This window comes from Grammomys surdaster, unplaced genomic scaffold, assembly GCF_004785775.1.
Source record: "Grammomys surdaster isolate TR1022 unplaced genomic scaffold, NIH_TR_1.0 242, whole genome shotgun sequence".
In the NCBI taxonomy this organism is placed as follows: Eukaryota; Metazoa; Chordata; class Mammalia; order Rodentia; family Muridae; genus Grammomys; species Grammomys surdaster.
In genome coordinates this window covers 5,249,043-5,262,205 of record NW_021604687.1, presented here as the reverse complement: position 1 = coordinate 5,262,205, position 13,163 = coordinate 5,249,043, and the positions used below count along the sequence as shown (strand labels likewise).

Below are 13,163 nucleotides of genomic sequence, written 5' to 3'. Positions count from 1 at the left end.
TACTTATTTAATCTCATTAAGTGGCCTTTTACTCTATTAAATGTCCATTACATTCTTACACTCACAGAGTCCTTGCTGGCCCAAGGGGCTAGCTGTCCCAGGACATCCTGGAACAGGGATGGCCCTGGAACTAGAAAGAGACAAGAGAGATTTAGAGGCTCCTAAATCTATCTGATCTCTTCTATTCCTTTCTCCTGCCTTCTTCTCATGGCGACATGTTTCCGTAAAACCCAGAGAGGTCTGGCCCCCTGCTTGTTTTCGTGGGTTTTCTGAGCTACCTCATTGCTTGTTATCCCACTTTGGTCCTTGTCAGTGGCCTGTCTTCCCATCAGCCCCTGACCTGTTCACCTGACCAAGCTTTGTGTCTCCGTCCCAGGGGCCATGCACCCCCTGCGTAGTGGCCTGCTTAACTCCACCTCAGACTCTGACCTCGTACGCTACCGAACCATTAGCAAGATACCCCAAATCACCCTCAACTTTGTGGACCTCAAAGGCGACCCTTTCCTGGCTTCACCCACTAGTGACCGGGAAATTATAGCGCCCAAGATAAAAGAGCGGACCCACAATGTCACCGAGAAGGTCACCCAGGTAGGTGTCCAAGGTGTTCCCTGCTCACCTTTGAGGAAGTTGGGCCTGGGGAGGAAGGGTCAAGGTTATGATCACAGTTGGAAGGCTAGTCAGCAAGGGGAGTTGTAGGAGCTGGTGGGGAAAATGCCCAGTGTTGGGCTACAAGAAGAGAGAGTTCGAGATGAGAGGGCTTGTAGAGAGAGAGGCTGCTGGAGGAGGGAGGGGGCTTCTAGGATAGGCAGGTGTAGGTGACCAATAGATAGGACGTGTGGCTCTGTGGTACAAGGTGAATGTGAGGTGCTTGAGACAAAGGGCGTGGTGGGTGAGAAAGGGCAGCTAGAGGGCTGAGAAAGATATATCTGAGTGGTCACTGGGGTAACAGGAGTGGGCCTCAGTTAGAAAAGACCATGCAAGTCAAGGGCAGGGTGGTCTTGATTATTCTAGGCTGGGGTGGTATACCAGATGGCCTGGGGTATCTGCCGTGTCCACTTAATGTGGAGAGTAGGATTGCCTTCTTGTGTTGGTTGGGGCACTGGTAGTGGGTATAAAGCTATCAAGGGATCAGAAAAGAATGCCAGCTTTTGATTTCTGTGGCCCTGGTTTTAGGGCTCCTCTGGTCATGTCCCTCCTGGCAGTGAGGTAGTTTACAAGACCACTGCCTACTCAGTCACGGCTACTTTCCATGTTGGCAGTGGTAAGGTCTTAGCAGTGAGAATCCCCGGAGAAGAGGGGTCTGTTGTTCTAAGCTGCCCCCATCGTAGCTGCCCTGTGAGGCAGCTCTGGGCTCCCTTGGCTTGCCTTCTGGACATACTCCCATGCCTCTGGCTCCCTGGGTTCTGGCCGCCCCTTTACATTGCCTCCAGAACATGCCTCTCACTCACCCTGGAGCCTTTATCTGGTTCACTCTTCTCCCCCTCTGGGTCCTACCTATCTCTTCCCACCTGGGTGCCTGGCATCTACCCTGTTCCTGGACTCAAAGTGCGTATGCCTTCGGTATGTGAGTCTCTGCCTGTCTTGTCTGTGGACTGCCCGTGGTGCCCCTGCCAGTCACCTGGCGTCTCTCCATCTCTGGGTGTCTCTGCCTGACTCTGGCTGGCTCGGCACTGGACTGGCGGGGCGGGGGTGTTGGGGAGACCATTAATCTGCGGTGACAGGCCAGGCTGCCTGGTGGAGGGGGAGGGGCTAGGGCTGCGGGAGCGGCTGCAGCAGGAGCCTAAAGCGGGTTGCAAGGGAGGGGGCCGCCGGCCGGCCGGGCATGGGGCAGAGGGCGGGCACGGGCTAGGCGGGGGGGGGGGGGGGGGAGGCGGGGCCGATGGGGGGGGTCGGGGTGGGAACCTGGCAGGAGGAGGGGCTGGCCGGCAGAAGAGCTGCGGTTCCCACCGCGGGTACTGGACTGGCGGCAGGCGGGCAGAGCACAGCACCCTGGTAGCGGGGGGCCCACACCAAGGGGCCATGTGCAGCAAGAGCCAAGCAGGCAGCTGTCCATACTCACTGCCTAGGTGACCCCAGCCCCAGGGCCCAGCCCCAGCCATTCTGGCTTCATGCCAGAGGTGGTTCTGGCTGCCAGTCGGCCAGCCTTGGGCTGGCAGCCTAGGCTGGGACTGCTGCTGGGGCACAAGTGAGGCCCTGGCCGGGCCCTGGGGCCTTAGGCCAATCAGGCTTGGGGGAGCTAAGTCCTCCATGGCGATTCCAGCGGGAAAGGAGAGCAGGACAGGGGCTCTGCAGCCCAGGGCCCAGAAAGGCCGGGTGAGGCGGGCAGTGCGCATCTCCAGCCTGGTGGCCCAGGAGGTAGGTGATTCCCTCAGCATCCTATACTTTTCTTGGGCTGGGACACCGAAGCAGGTGGGAGTGTGACCCAGAGGGCTCTGGCTACTGTTGGGGAGAGGGCTTCTGAGAAGCAGGACAGGTTGGGAGTTCTTTGGTGTGGTCCACCACTGAACTCCTCCTCATTGCTCTCCTCCTGACTGCTGGCTAGGTTCCCGGGGTTTCCCTTGCCTTGGCAACCCCTTTCCTATGGCTTCTAAGGCCCACAGTCCTCTAGTTTAGAGTATAAAGGAAGAAAGGCTAGGAAGCAGTTAGGTGTCTAGAGAGGATGATGGGGAGATGGAGAGAGACAGGAACCAGTAGGCAGCAGCTAGACCTGACACAGAGGTGCTGGGGTTTCCTTACTGTGACATTTGTGGTCAGCAGTGGAGGCTTGGATTACTCTTGTGGGTCTCAGGAGAGACGGGATCAGAGGCTGCTCAATGGGCAATGAGGGCAGACTGAAATGAAGCATTGGCTCACTTCTTTAGGGCATCCTGGGCCACTGTCCCATCAGCTGGTGATTGCCTCTCCACCCTACTGGCTCTCCTGCTTTAGAACCTGGAGGTAGCTCTGGGTGATTCTGAGATTCCCACCCCTGCTAGCATCATTGCTGTCCCTGACTCCCTCTGTTTGGGTTCATATGCTCCTCCCAGCAGGGGAACAGACACAGGTGAGAGTTTTCCCTTCCAAGGTGAAGATCCAAGGTTGAGTCAGTCTTCTGTAAGACAGCAAACACAGGGATTATAGAGCTGGCCTAGAGCCATGTGGTAAGCCAGTGGTTTCAGAGATAGGACTGGCCTTTGGGTAGACTGAATTAGCAAGTTTGAGCCTTGTATCCCAGATTTGATGAATATTTGAATGCAAATGTGCACTAGGGCTGTGGGCAGACCTGGGGGACAGGGTCACTGCTGTCTGGGGTGGTGCAGTATAGCTCCTCAGGCCTGTGTTCAGGCAGGGGTCCTATGGAGTAACAGCCATTCCCTTTGGCTCTTGTCTGTAGGGGGTCCTAGCCTGTTCTTTTTTTGATGGCTTGAAAGGTCACTAACATCATGTGTGTTAACCCTGTGTTTTAATTAACAAGTCCTCAGTCTAAAGGCAGGGCAGACCTAGGATCCTCTTCTGACCAGGGCCTGGTGCTCATCCCCACCCTATCTCTTTTCTTTGAAGTCTCTGTGTTTATTCCAGGTGCAAACCCTGGAATCCATTCCCAAGATCCATCTTTCTTACTAGCTTCTTTCCCTAAGATGGTCTCTAAACAGCACCACCTATGCAGGACAGGCTTAGGGGATTCCCACTTGAACATTGAGCCCAGAAACCTGAGGTTGTGGGCCCTGGGATTCAGGGCTTCTGGGACAGTGCTAAAATCTCTGGGGCTGTGGAAGGCTTAGGGTCTTCTGAAGGCATGACATGGTCTAAGGCTAGAGGGATTGAGGAAGGGATTCTAGCTGACTCAGATGTCTGTCAGAGGATTATAAGGGTGGGTGGACAGGGGGCTTCTGGGAAAGCTAGTTCTCTACTAGGCAGGTTTGGGAGCAAGATTGCTGGCTGTGCTTTTTGCCCCTTGTCCCTATGGTTGGCTGCCTTTGCCTGAATGTTGAGGGGCATGTGCTTTCCCCCTGTCTGAAAATGGCGTTCTGTGCAGGCCAAGAGTGCATCTCTGAGCCATCCTGGGTATACATCTCTCTGTATTCTTGAGGTACCTGGGTTGGACTCTGTCCCTGTGTGGGAGGCTTCCTTGGGTTGAGGTGGAGAGAGGCCTGAGAAAGAATAGCAGCAGGGAAAGGGTTTCTTCCCTCAGGGAGGCCAAGGGGCCTGAGAATGGCGGCTGGCATCCCTGGACAAGTGGTCTGAAGTGAGGGAGCCGCAATGACTATTTTATGTGTTGGAACTCTAGCTCCTGGGCTCACTGCCCAGCTGGGAACTGCAGTCCTTGGAACATATTCTAGACTGAGCCAGTGTGTGTGTGCGTGTGTGTGTGTGTGTGTTACTTTTGGGGCTTTGGGGCAAGATTGTATGGTGAGAATTGCATTGCATGGTCTGAAGGGTCTGGACTGTCTTTTGGTGGGAAACAATTTTGGGCCTCCCTGCATGATGACCCAAGTTCATGAATTTTGGGTACTGTGTGGAGTCAGCCAGGATGTCCCCCTGCTGGTTAGCATTCTGGGAACTGTAGTGTCCAGGTTTGGGGTAGTCAGTTTCTAAGGCTACTTGGCTGAAGACGAGCATTCTGATGGAAATATGCTCTACTTGACCACCGTATGGATAGTACCAACTTTTGCTCTGAAGTCCCATGACTCTTCCTCCTCACCCACACCTTAGGTCCTTTCTTTGGGAGCTGACGTGCTGCCTGAGTATAAACTGCAGGCCCCAAGAATACACCGCTGGACCATCCTACACTACAGCCCCTTCAAGGCGGTGTGGGACTGGCTCATTCTGCTGCTGGTCATCTACACGGCCGTCTTCACACCGTACTCGGCTGCCTTCCTGCTGAAGGAGACTGAAGATGGGTCCCAAGCCCCCGACTGCGGCTATGCCTGTCAGCCTCTGGCGGTAGTGGACCTCATCGTGGACATTATGTTCATTGTGGACATCCTTATCAATTTCCGTACCACCTATGTTAACGCCAACGAGGAGGTGGTCAGCCATCCGGGCCGCATTGCTGTGCACTACTTCAAGGGCTGGTTTCTCATTGACATGGTGGCTGCCATCCCCTTCGACCTGCTCATCTTTGGCTCTGGCTCTGAGGAGGTGGGCTTAGCAGGAGGTAGCCAGGAGAAAAGAGCCAGGAGGGAGTGAGGGGTGAAAGAGGGGGATACTATACAGGAAAGGAAGGCCTCTAACAAATCTATCTTTGTTCACCCAAAGGGTCATAAGGAGCTAGAAGGGGCATTTCTTTTTCTAAAGTTGGGGGTGGGAATATCATTTTCTAACTTACACAAAAGCTCCCTCCTACTTAGAATTCTGGCCCAGCACCTTGAGGTGACTGTTGCTCCTTTTGGAGCTTCTCTTTCCTCATTCCCGGCATGGAGACCCTTAGCACTTTGATTAGTGACATCAGTGCTGGGAGCAGTGTGGGAGGCACGTTATGCCAGGTGGTTTTCATTATCAGAGAGAGTTCCCAGGAAGGAGTCTTTTATGGCACCAGCTCAGTACCCTCTGCTGCAGAGCTCCGTACTCATGTACCCTCACACTGAACATGTCCCCTCCTCTAGCTGATCGGGCTGCTGAAAACTGCGAGGCTGCTGCGGCTGGTGCGTGTGGCACGGAAGCTGGACCGCTACTCGGAGTACGGGGCAGCAGTGCTGTTCCTGCTCATGTGCACGTTCGCGCTCATCGCGCACTGGTTGGCCTGCATCTGGTACGCCATCGGCAACATGGAACAGCCTCACATGGACTCACACATCGGCTGGCTGCACAACTTGGGTGACCAGATCGGCAAGCCCTACAACAGCAGCGGCCTGGGAGGCCCTTCCATCAAGGACAAGTATGTCACAGCGCTCTACTTCACCTTCAGCAGCCTCACCAGCGTGGGCTTTGGCAATGTCTCTCCCAACACCAACTCAGAGAAGATCTTCTCCATCTGTGTCATGCTCATTGGCTGTGAGTGCGTCCTGGAGGCGGGTGAGGGGTGGAGCCACGGCTGGATAGAAATGATAGTGAAGTCCTGGGATGGAGCAAAGTGGCAGTCAGACCTCCCTGCCCCGCCCCCTCCTCTTCCCCTCCTAGAGTCTTGGGCTCACAGTATAGTTTGGAGGCTGGGACACCAGGGCAGGAAATGCTGAAGGCTGGCTTGTGTTTGAGCATGTGTATGTCCACTCTCAGACTGAGTCGTGACCGGACCGCGAGTGTCGTTGACCTGGTGCGGGGCCTGAGCAGAGGGTCCCCGTGGGCGGGCGGGGTCCCTGCGGATGCTGACGGCCCCACTCACCCACGCCCCCAGCCCTCATGTATGCCAGCATCTTCGGCAACGTGTCCGCCATCATCCAGCGCCTGTACTCGGGCACGGCCCGCTACCACACACAGATGCTCCGGGTGCGGGAGTTTATCCGCTTCCACCAGATTCCCAACCCGCTACGCCAGCGCCTCGAGGAGTACTTCCAGCACGCCTGGTCCTACACCAACGGCATCGACATGAACGCGGTGAGGCACTAATGGGCATGGTCATATCTCAGGCGGTTGTAGTTAGTATTATAAAGAACCGGAGAATTACAAAGGACGGTGACCATGAAACTCCTTCACCTGGAGTTCTCCCACTGGGAGAGGCCAGGTTCTTCACACATCTGATGTAAGCCAGACGGACATGGGAAATCAATTGCTATACTTCTAGATAAGAACGTGGTCAGGGTGGGAACCCAGGTGCTGTGGGGGTTCTGGGCCCCCACAGGTTCTGCAGAATTGGGAGGAGCAGGTTTTCCCTGAGCCAGAGGTGTGATTCAGTGGACTGGTGTTTGGACTGACACTTAAGAGATCCTGCTGAACCATCCCCATTTGCAGGTGCTGAAGGGCTTCCCTGAGTGCCTGCAGGCTGATATCTGCCTACATCTCAACCGATCGCTGCTGCAGCATTGCAAGCCGTTCCGAGGGGCCACTAAAGGCTGCCTGAGGGCCCTGGCCATGAAGTTCAAGACCACACACGCACCACCAGGGGACACATTGGTGCACGCTGGGGACCTGCTTACTGCCCTCTACTTCATCTCCAGGGGCTCCATCGAGATCCTGCGGGGTGATGTCGTGGTGGCCATCTTGGGTATGGGGTGGGGATGCCCACTGAAACCCAGAGAGACCTGAGCCCTTTGAATACACTGGGGGTGCGGGGTTGCTGGTTCTTGAGTCCTTTTAACTCACCCGAGGAGGAGGGGCCTTCAAGGTGGGCAACAGAGAGGAACCCTGCAGGACATGGGTCCATTGGATTGGGAGGCTACATAACCTCCCCTGCACTTGAGAGAACTTCAGGATCTATCCATGGAAAGGCATCTAGTGTTTCCTTAAAGTTGACTATCATCTTGTAGTTGAGTGGGACATACTCAGCTGGAGGCTGTGCATCCACTTTCACTAAGGATACAGGTCCCACCTGTGGCCACTGTGTGCATGGACGGCACTCACAGTGGAGGCTTCCTGCCCTCCTATGTTTTTTGTTTTTGTTTATTTTTGTCCTATATAGGCATCAAACTTTTGCCCATGGCTCATAGCAGGGCATTTTAGACTTTTATTTTATAGTTCAGCCCAAACATGTTCACCACTCCACAACCTATTCCCTTCCCAACTAAATCAAGTTTTCCTACACATGTGAGCACATTTTGGTCTTTTCTGTGGTTCGATATGCTGTCCCGTTTTCTTTCAGTAAAACAATACTGGTTCTGATTGACCAACGAGCTGCCGTTTGTAGCTTGAAGACCACTGTTTATAGGGAACTGCACTTTGTTAGGAGCGTGTTTGAGCATAGAAGTAGAGTTGCCCCAAGGAAGCCATGGCTGTAGGCTGAGCTGGAAAATCCATGGTGGTTTCTTCTGGCTGAGTAGTTGCTGAGAGACTCCCAATCCCTGGTCCCTTCCTCTGTTACCTTTAGCCACGGGTGTTGCCCCATCTGCTGAGAGCCCTGGGAAGGTGAACTGGCTCATGCTTGCTTGGCTGTGTGGCTGGGAGATGGATGACTAGAGATGCTGTCCAGGGTGGAATTGACCCAGAGGGTACTCGCTACTCCACCAGCGATGCCGTGGGCTCAAGTCTCTCTGTCTTCTCCATGGCCTCCAGGGAAGAATGACATCTTTGGAGAGCCTCTGAACCTGTATGCTCGCCCTGGAAAGTCCAATGGGGATGTGAGGGCCCTCACCTACTGCGACCTGCACAAGATCCATCGTGACGATCTGCTGGAGGTGTTGGACATGTACCCTGAGTTCTCAGATCACTTTTGGTCTAGCCTGGAGATCACCTTCAACCTTCGAGATGTGAGTGGGCCATCCCCAGAGCTGCCTTTATCCCCAGGAGAGCTGATGATTGACAGGCTGCCCCTTCACTGTGACTTTGGATATGCAGCTTCTCTGCCTGCTTTTCTGATGTCATAGTCAGATCAGACCCTGAGAGTACCAACCTCAGCGTGTTGGGGGAAAGCGACAGGGAGAGGGTCTGGGAAGAGAGGGAAGACTTCTTCCCTACAGCCCCACCTCCCTATGTTAATGAAGGGTTGCAGCTGCCTGCCCCACCCCCATATTCCAGGCCAGCCAGGCAGGACGAACCTAAGCGCCCTGACTCCTCTTCTTTTGGTTGCAGACCAACATGATTCCTGGCTCACCCGGCAGTGCGGAACTAGAGAGCGGCTTTAACAGGCAACGCAAGCGCAAACTGTCATTCCGCAGGCGCACTGACAAGGGTGAGGTGGTCAAAGGAAGGGCAGGAGGAGAGTTGGGTCAGAGGGGAGTGAGGGTAGGGTCAGGCTGTGCAGGTTCCACCCCTTGCCCAGCCGACTGCCATGCAGTCCTCCACTGCACCCCACCCCCCAATGCCTCCCTTCTGCTGTCCAAAGGCTGCCACCTTTTCAAGTCCGGGTTAAACCATTATCTCCTTTGGGTTAACCTCCCCTACTTTCAACACAAAGGCTGGGCTTTTGGTGTTCTTTATGCCTGAGGGTTATCTAGCAGGCCTTGACCTCTTAAAGAGAGAAGGAGGTGGCGGGAGGGAGCACAAGAACAAAGGAATAAGCAGAGGGCTACAGAGAGCCAGAGATCTGGAATCGGCAGTGCCCCCGAGGGTGCCAGCGAGTCAGGGCGTGGCAGGGGAGTGGGAGGAAGATAAAACAACTTTCTATATACACACCGTGCTCCTTTCCAGGCTTACTCAACTCCCCTTGTTCCTTCCCTGTTCTCCCCTCTCTCTGAGGTATGTTCTCTGTTTTCCACAGACACAGAGCAGCCAGGGGAGGTGTCAGCCCTGGGGCAAGGCCCTTCCCGAGTTGGGCCAGGGTCAAGTTGCCGGGGACAGCTGGGAGGGCCTTGGGGGGAGAGCCCATCCAGCGGCCCTTCCAGCCCAGAGAGCAGTGAGGATGAGGGCCCAGGTCGCAGCTCCAGCCCCCTCCGCCTGGTGCCCTTCTCCAGTCCCAGGCCTCCTGGAGACCCCCCAGGTGGGGAGGCTTTGACCGAGGATGGGGAGAAAAGTAGTGACACCTGTAATCCCTTGTCAGGTAGGCCTGGGCCTTGGTAATGGGAGTGTGTGTGGGGGGATGGGCAGCATGTGGCTGAGCAGCATGGGGGATGGGCTGGGACTGGCAGGGGCTTGACTTTCTTCCTGACCTCACTCCTCTCTGGCTCCAGGTGCCTTCTCTGGGGTGTCCAATATTTTCAGCTTCTGGGGGGACAGTCGGGGGCGCCAGTACCAGGAGCTGCCTCGATGCCCTGCCCCAGCCCCTAGCCTCCTCAACATCCCCATGTCTAGCCCTGGTCGGCGTTCCCGGGGCGACGTGGAGAGCAGGCTGGATGCACTCCAGAGACAGCTGAACAGGTGAAGAGGGGTGGCCTGGGAATAGGCACGGGGTAGGCTGCACTGTGGGGGAACTTGGGGCCTCTTTGGGTTTCTGCTGGTGTTCCGGGGGTGCTCTGTCTAGGCCTGTCTGTGCCAGGCAGATGGACCCTCTCCTTCCTCAGCTGGGTGAGGAGGAAGCCTAGAGTGGACCAGCTGTCTCCACTTCTGAGAAATCTTCCTTTCTTGCCCCAGGCTGGAAACCCGGCTAAGTGCAGACATGGCCACTGTCCTACAGCTGCTACAGAGGCAAATGACCCTGGTCCCTCCTGCCTACAGTGCTGTGACCACCCCTGGGCCCGGCCCCACTTCCACATCCCCTTTGTTGCCTGTCGGCCCTGTCCCCACTCTCACCCTGGACTCGCTTTCTCAGGTACATTCTGGAGCCCTCTCTGCTTTGTCACCTCTCATCTGGGTGTGAAATGTGGCCTCCTCATCCCTCAGACTCTCCTACCTGCTTCTGCTTTCCTCCTACCACTGCTCAGGAGCAAGGCAGCAGAGGGCAGGAGCCGGGCAGCCTGCTGGCAGAGAGGCCTGAGGGCCAGATGTAAACATGGTGTCTGAGCTGGGGACTTGGGTCTGGATGCTGCTTGAGAGTGTCCCTCAGGACAGCATTTTGGTCCCTGTTGTGGTTACACTCCCCTAGCTTTGCTGCCTTTCATCTTGGCTCTTACTCTAGCAGTGCTAGAGCATCCTGAAGGCTGCTGGCATTTCCAGGGTGCCAAAGTCAAGACTCTGAGATAGGAACTCCCTGATCCACATCTTTTTGAGTAGCCTCCTGGAGGACAGCTGTAGCTGGTTTTTTTCTGGCAGCTCCAGCTTTGATAGGTGCTTGAGGAGGGCTTCTGTGGCTCCCAGAGGTGGCCTGGGATCTACTCCCGTCCCCGTCCCCGGCACTGCTCCCGGTCCCATATGCTGCTTGCTCCTGTTTGCAGACACCAGGGCCCACGTCAGCAAATGTGCCAGTCTCCCTTCACAGCCGCCCACGCAGGGATCTCACCAGTAGATACGTCAGCACCCACAAACCCCTCCTGCCTGCCCTGGCGCTCTCCCTGGCCTCAGAGGCCTAGCTGCTGCTGGCTCACTGTTGTTTCAGGGCCCCAGGGTTCTTTGGAGAATTTCAAGAAGGCACCTTATCTCTCTGTGTCTTGGCTGCCATCTCTGCAGGGACTTCTTAGTCCATGGAGGGCTTGGCTCCAGCCACATTCCCTAGGGAAGGGAAAGGTGAGAGCCTGCAATCCAGCTACCCTGGGTGCAGGGCTAGGTCTGTCAGGTCTCACTCTGCCCACCTAAACCTCCTCCCCGACCTCCAGTCCTCCCGGCATTGCTTTCTCCGCCCCTTTCTCCTCCCCCACGTTTTCCTGCCTGCTCAAGCTCTGTGTTCTTTGCAGGTTTCCCAGTTCGTGGCGTTTGAGGAGCTTCCTGCAGGAGCCCCAGAGCTCCCCCAAGATGGCCCCACTCGACGCCTCTCCCTGCCCGGCCAGCTGGGGGCCCTCACCTCCCAGCCCCTGCACAGACATGGCTCAGATCCAGGCAGTTAGTGATGCTGCCCGTGTGGACACGTGGCTCACCCTGGGTTCAGGGCATTACCTGACCGCTCTCCTTGGAGACCCTGGTTTGGAGGGGAGAACAGTGCAGGAGCACCTCCTTCCCTGCCTTTGGGACCAGCATCTCCTCCTGCAATACCCCGGCCCCACTGGGAGGGGCAGAGGCAGAGCTGGGCAGTGGACAGGGGGTCTGTGGTCCCCCCCACTGCCCTGGGGGCATTAGCTGGTCTAACTGCCCGGAGGCACCCGGCCCTGGGCCTTAGGCACCTCAAGGACTTTTCTGCTATTTACTGCTCTTATTGTTAAGGATAATAATTAAGGATCATATGAATAATTAATGAAGATGCTGATGACTATGAATAATAAATAATTATCCTGAGGAGACTCCAGGGTGCTGGTTGGCTTCAGCCATCACCTGCCGTATCTCTCATGTTTATGTTCTAAATGTACTAAAATGGTAGTGCCAGAGCCTCTGTGCAGGGATCCTGGTCTCTCTCTGTCCAGGCTTGCACTTGCAGGGGTAACCAAATATCTTCCCCTCTTTCTTCTCTCCTCTCTTCTCCTCTCTCCTCTCTTCTCCTCTCTCCTCTCTCCTCTCTCCTCTCCCCTCTCCCCTCTCCCCCCTCCTCCCTCTCCCCTCTCCCCTCTCCTCTCTCACTCTCTCTCTCTCTCTCTCTCTTTCTCTCTGTATATGTATACCCATGTACATAAAAGATGGAGAGTGCTTCCTGGGGCCAGACACTATGGTCCTGGATTTGGGACAACAAAACCATATGGGCTACTTTGAGTCTGATGGAATACTTGTACCCTGAGTGCAACCCTTCACATTCATGCTGACTTACTTCCTGGGCACTGGTCCCCAAGTCACCCCTACACTGATACAACCACACACTTGTCCCTCTCAAATAGTTCACAAATCCAGCACCACACCCACTTGGGTTCTCTTTGGTCTGAGTTCAGCCTCCCTACCCCTCATCGGCTTTAGGTTGACCCTGTATAGTTGGACCTCACATGGGTGTAGCTTTGGATACACTGGCTTCCCCACTGTGACCAGCACATACCTGTGTCTGGCTCCAGGTGGCTCTTACCTTGATTACCTTGGTCCCTCGTGACTGTTGACCACAAGAGGAGCTGCTGTGAAGACGGCGGTTGTAAGGTGGCTCATTCTGTTGGGAATAAGTCAAAGCAGGTATCTTGATGACAGTGACGATTCCCCTCCCTCATGTGTGCAGGTTTGTGTGGGCTTGTGTTGTTGGGCTTGTGAACACACCCTTCAGAGATGGTGCCTGCCATGTGCCAGTCAAAGGCAGTGGTGAGTTTTGCCTGGTCAGGCTGGGTTATAGATGACAGTGCTTCCAGAGCCCAGACTGGCTCTCAAGATTCCTCACCTCTGCTGTCCCTTTGAGATGAGTATGCTAATACTGAAGACAAGCATGGTAGTGCTCAGACAGGAAGAAGGGAGGGATGTCTCACCTTGACCAGAGCCTAGTAATATTGGGAAGAGATAAAAGGAAGAGACTTATGATTTCAAAGTTGAGACTGAGTGGTGGGCAGCAGTCAGGGTGGCTGTGTTTATCACTTGGTCCCTCTCTACCTGCCACATTACACCTTTGCTTTGATCTGTCTGTCAATTCCATCTATTACACACACACACACACAGACCACACACACACGCAGCACACCAGGCTGCTCATGACCATCTGTAACTCCAGTTCCAGGGAGTCTGATGACTTC

At 55.2% G+C, this 13,163-nt stretch overlaps 1 protein-coding gene across 2 annotated transcripts in view; it reads left to right on the top strand.

Moving 5' to 3' along the window:
• The window catches only part of Kcnh2 (potassium voltage-gated channel subfamily H member 2), a 32,231-nt gene extending 20,395 nt beyond the window's left edge, over window positions 1–11,836 (top strand). Inside the window, exons 5-15 of one of the 2 annotated variants that reach the window (XM_028774689.1) lie at window positions 377–588; window positions 4,693–5,121; window positions 5,586–5,973; window positions 6,314–6,513; window positions 6,868–7,120; window positions 8,125–8,318; window positions 8,641–8,740; window positions 9,269–9,547; window positions 9,678–9,864; window positions 10,078–10,255; window positions 11,274–11,836. In XM_028774689.1, coding sequence (XP_028630522.1) covers window positions 377–588; window positions 4,693–5,121; window positions 5,586–5,973; window positions 6,314–6,513; window positions 6,868–7,120; window positions 8,125–8,318; window positions 8,641–8,740; window positions 9,269–9,547; window positions 9,678–9,864; window positions 10,078–10,255; window positions 11,274–11,423 — 2,570 coding nt within the window. In that variant the 3' untranslated portion in view covers window positions 11,424–11,836. Of the gene's footprint in view, window positions 1–376; window positions 589–1,920; window positions 2,356–4,692; window positions 5,122–5,585; window positions 5,974–6,313; window positions 6,514–6,867; window positions 7,121–8,124; window positions 8,319–8,640; window positions 8,741–9,268; window positions 9,548–9,677; window positions 9,865–10,077; window positions 10,256–11,273 lie in introns of those variants that run through there. The other variant, XM_028774690.1, reaches the window with a different exon arrangement.
• The last annotated feature ends 1,327 nt before the right edge of the window (window positions 11,837–13,163 follow it).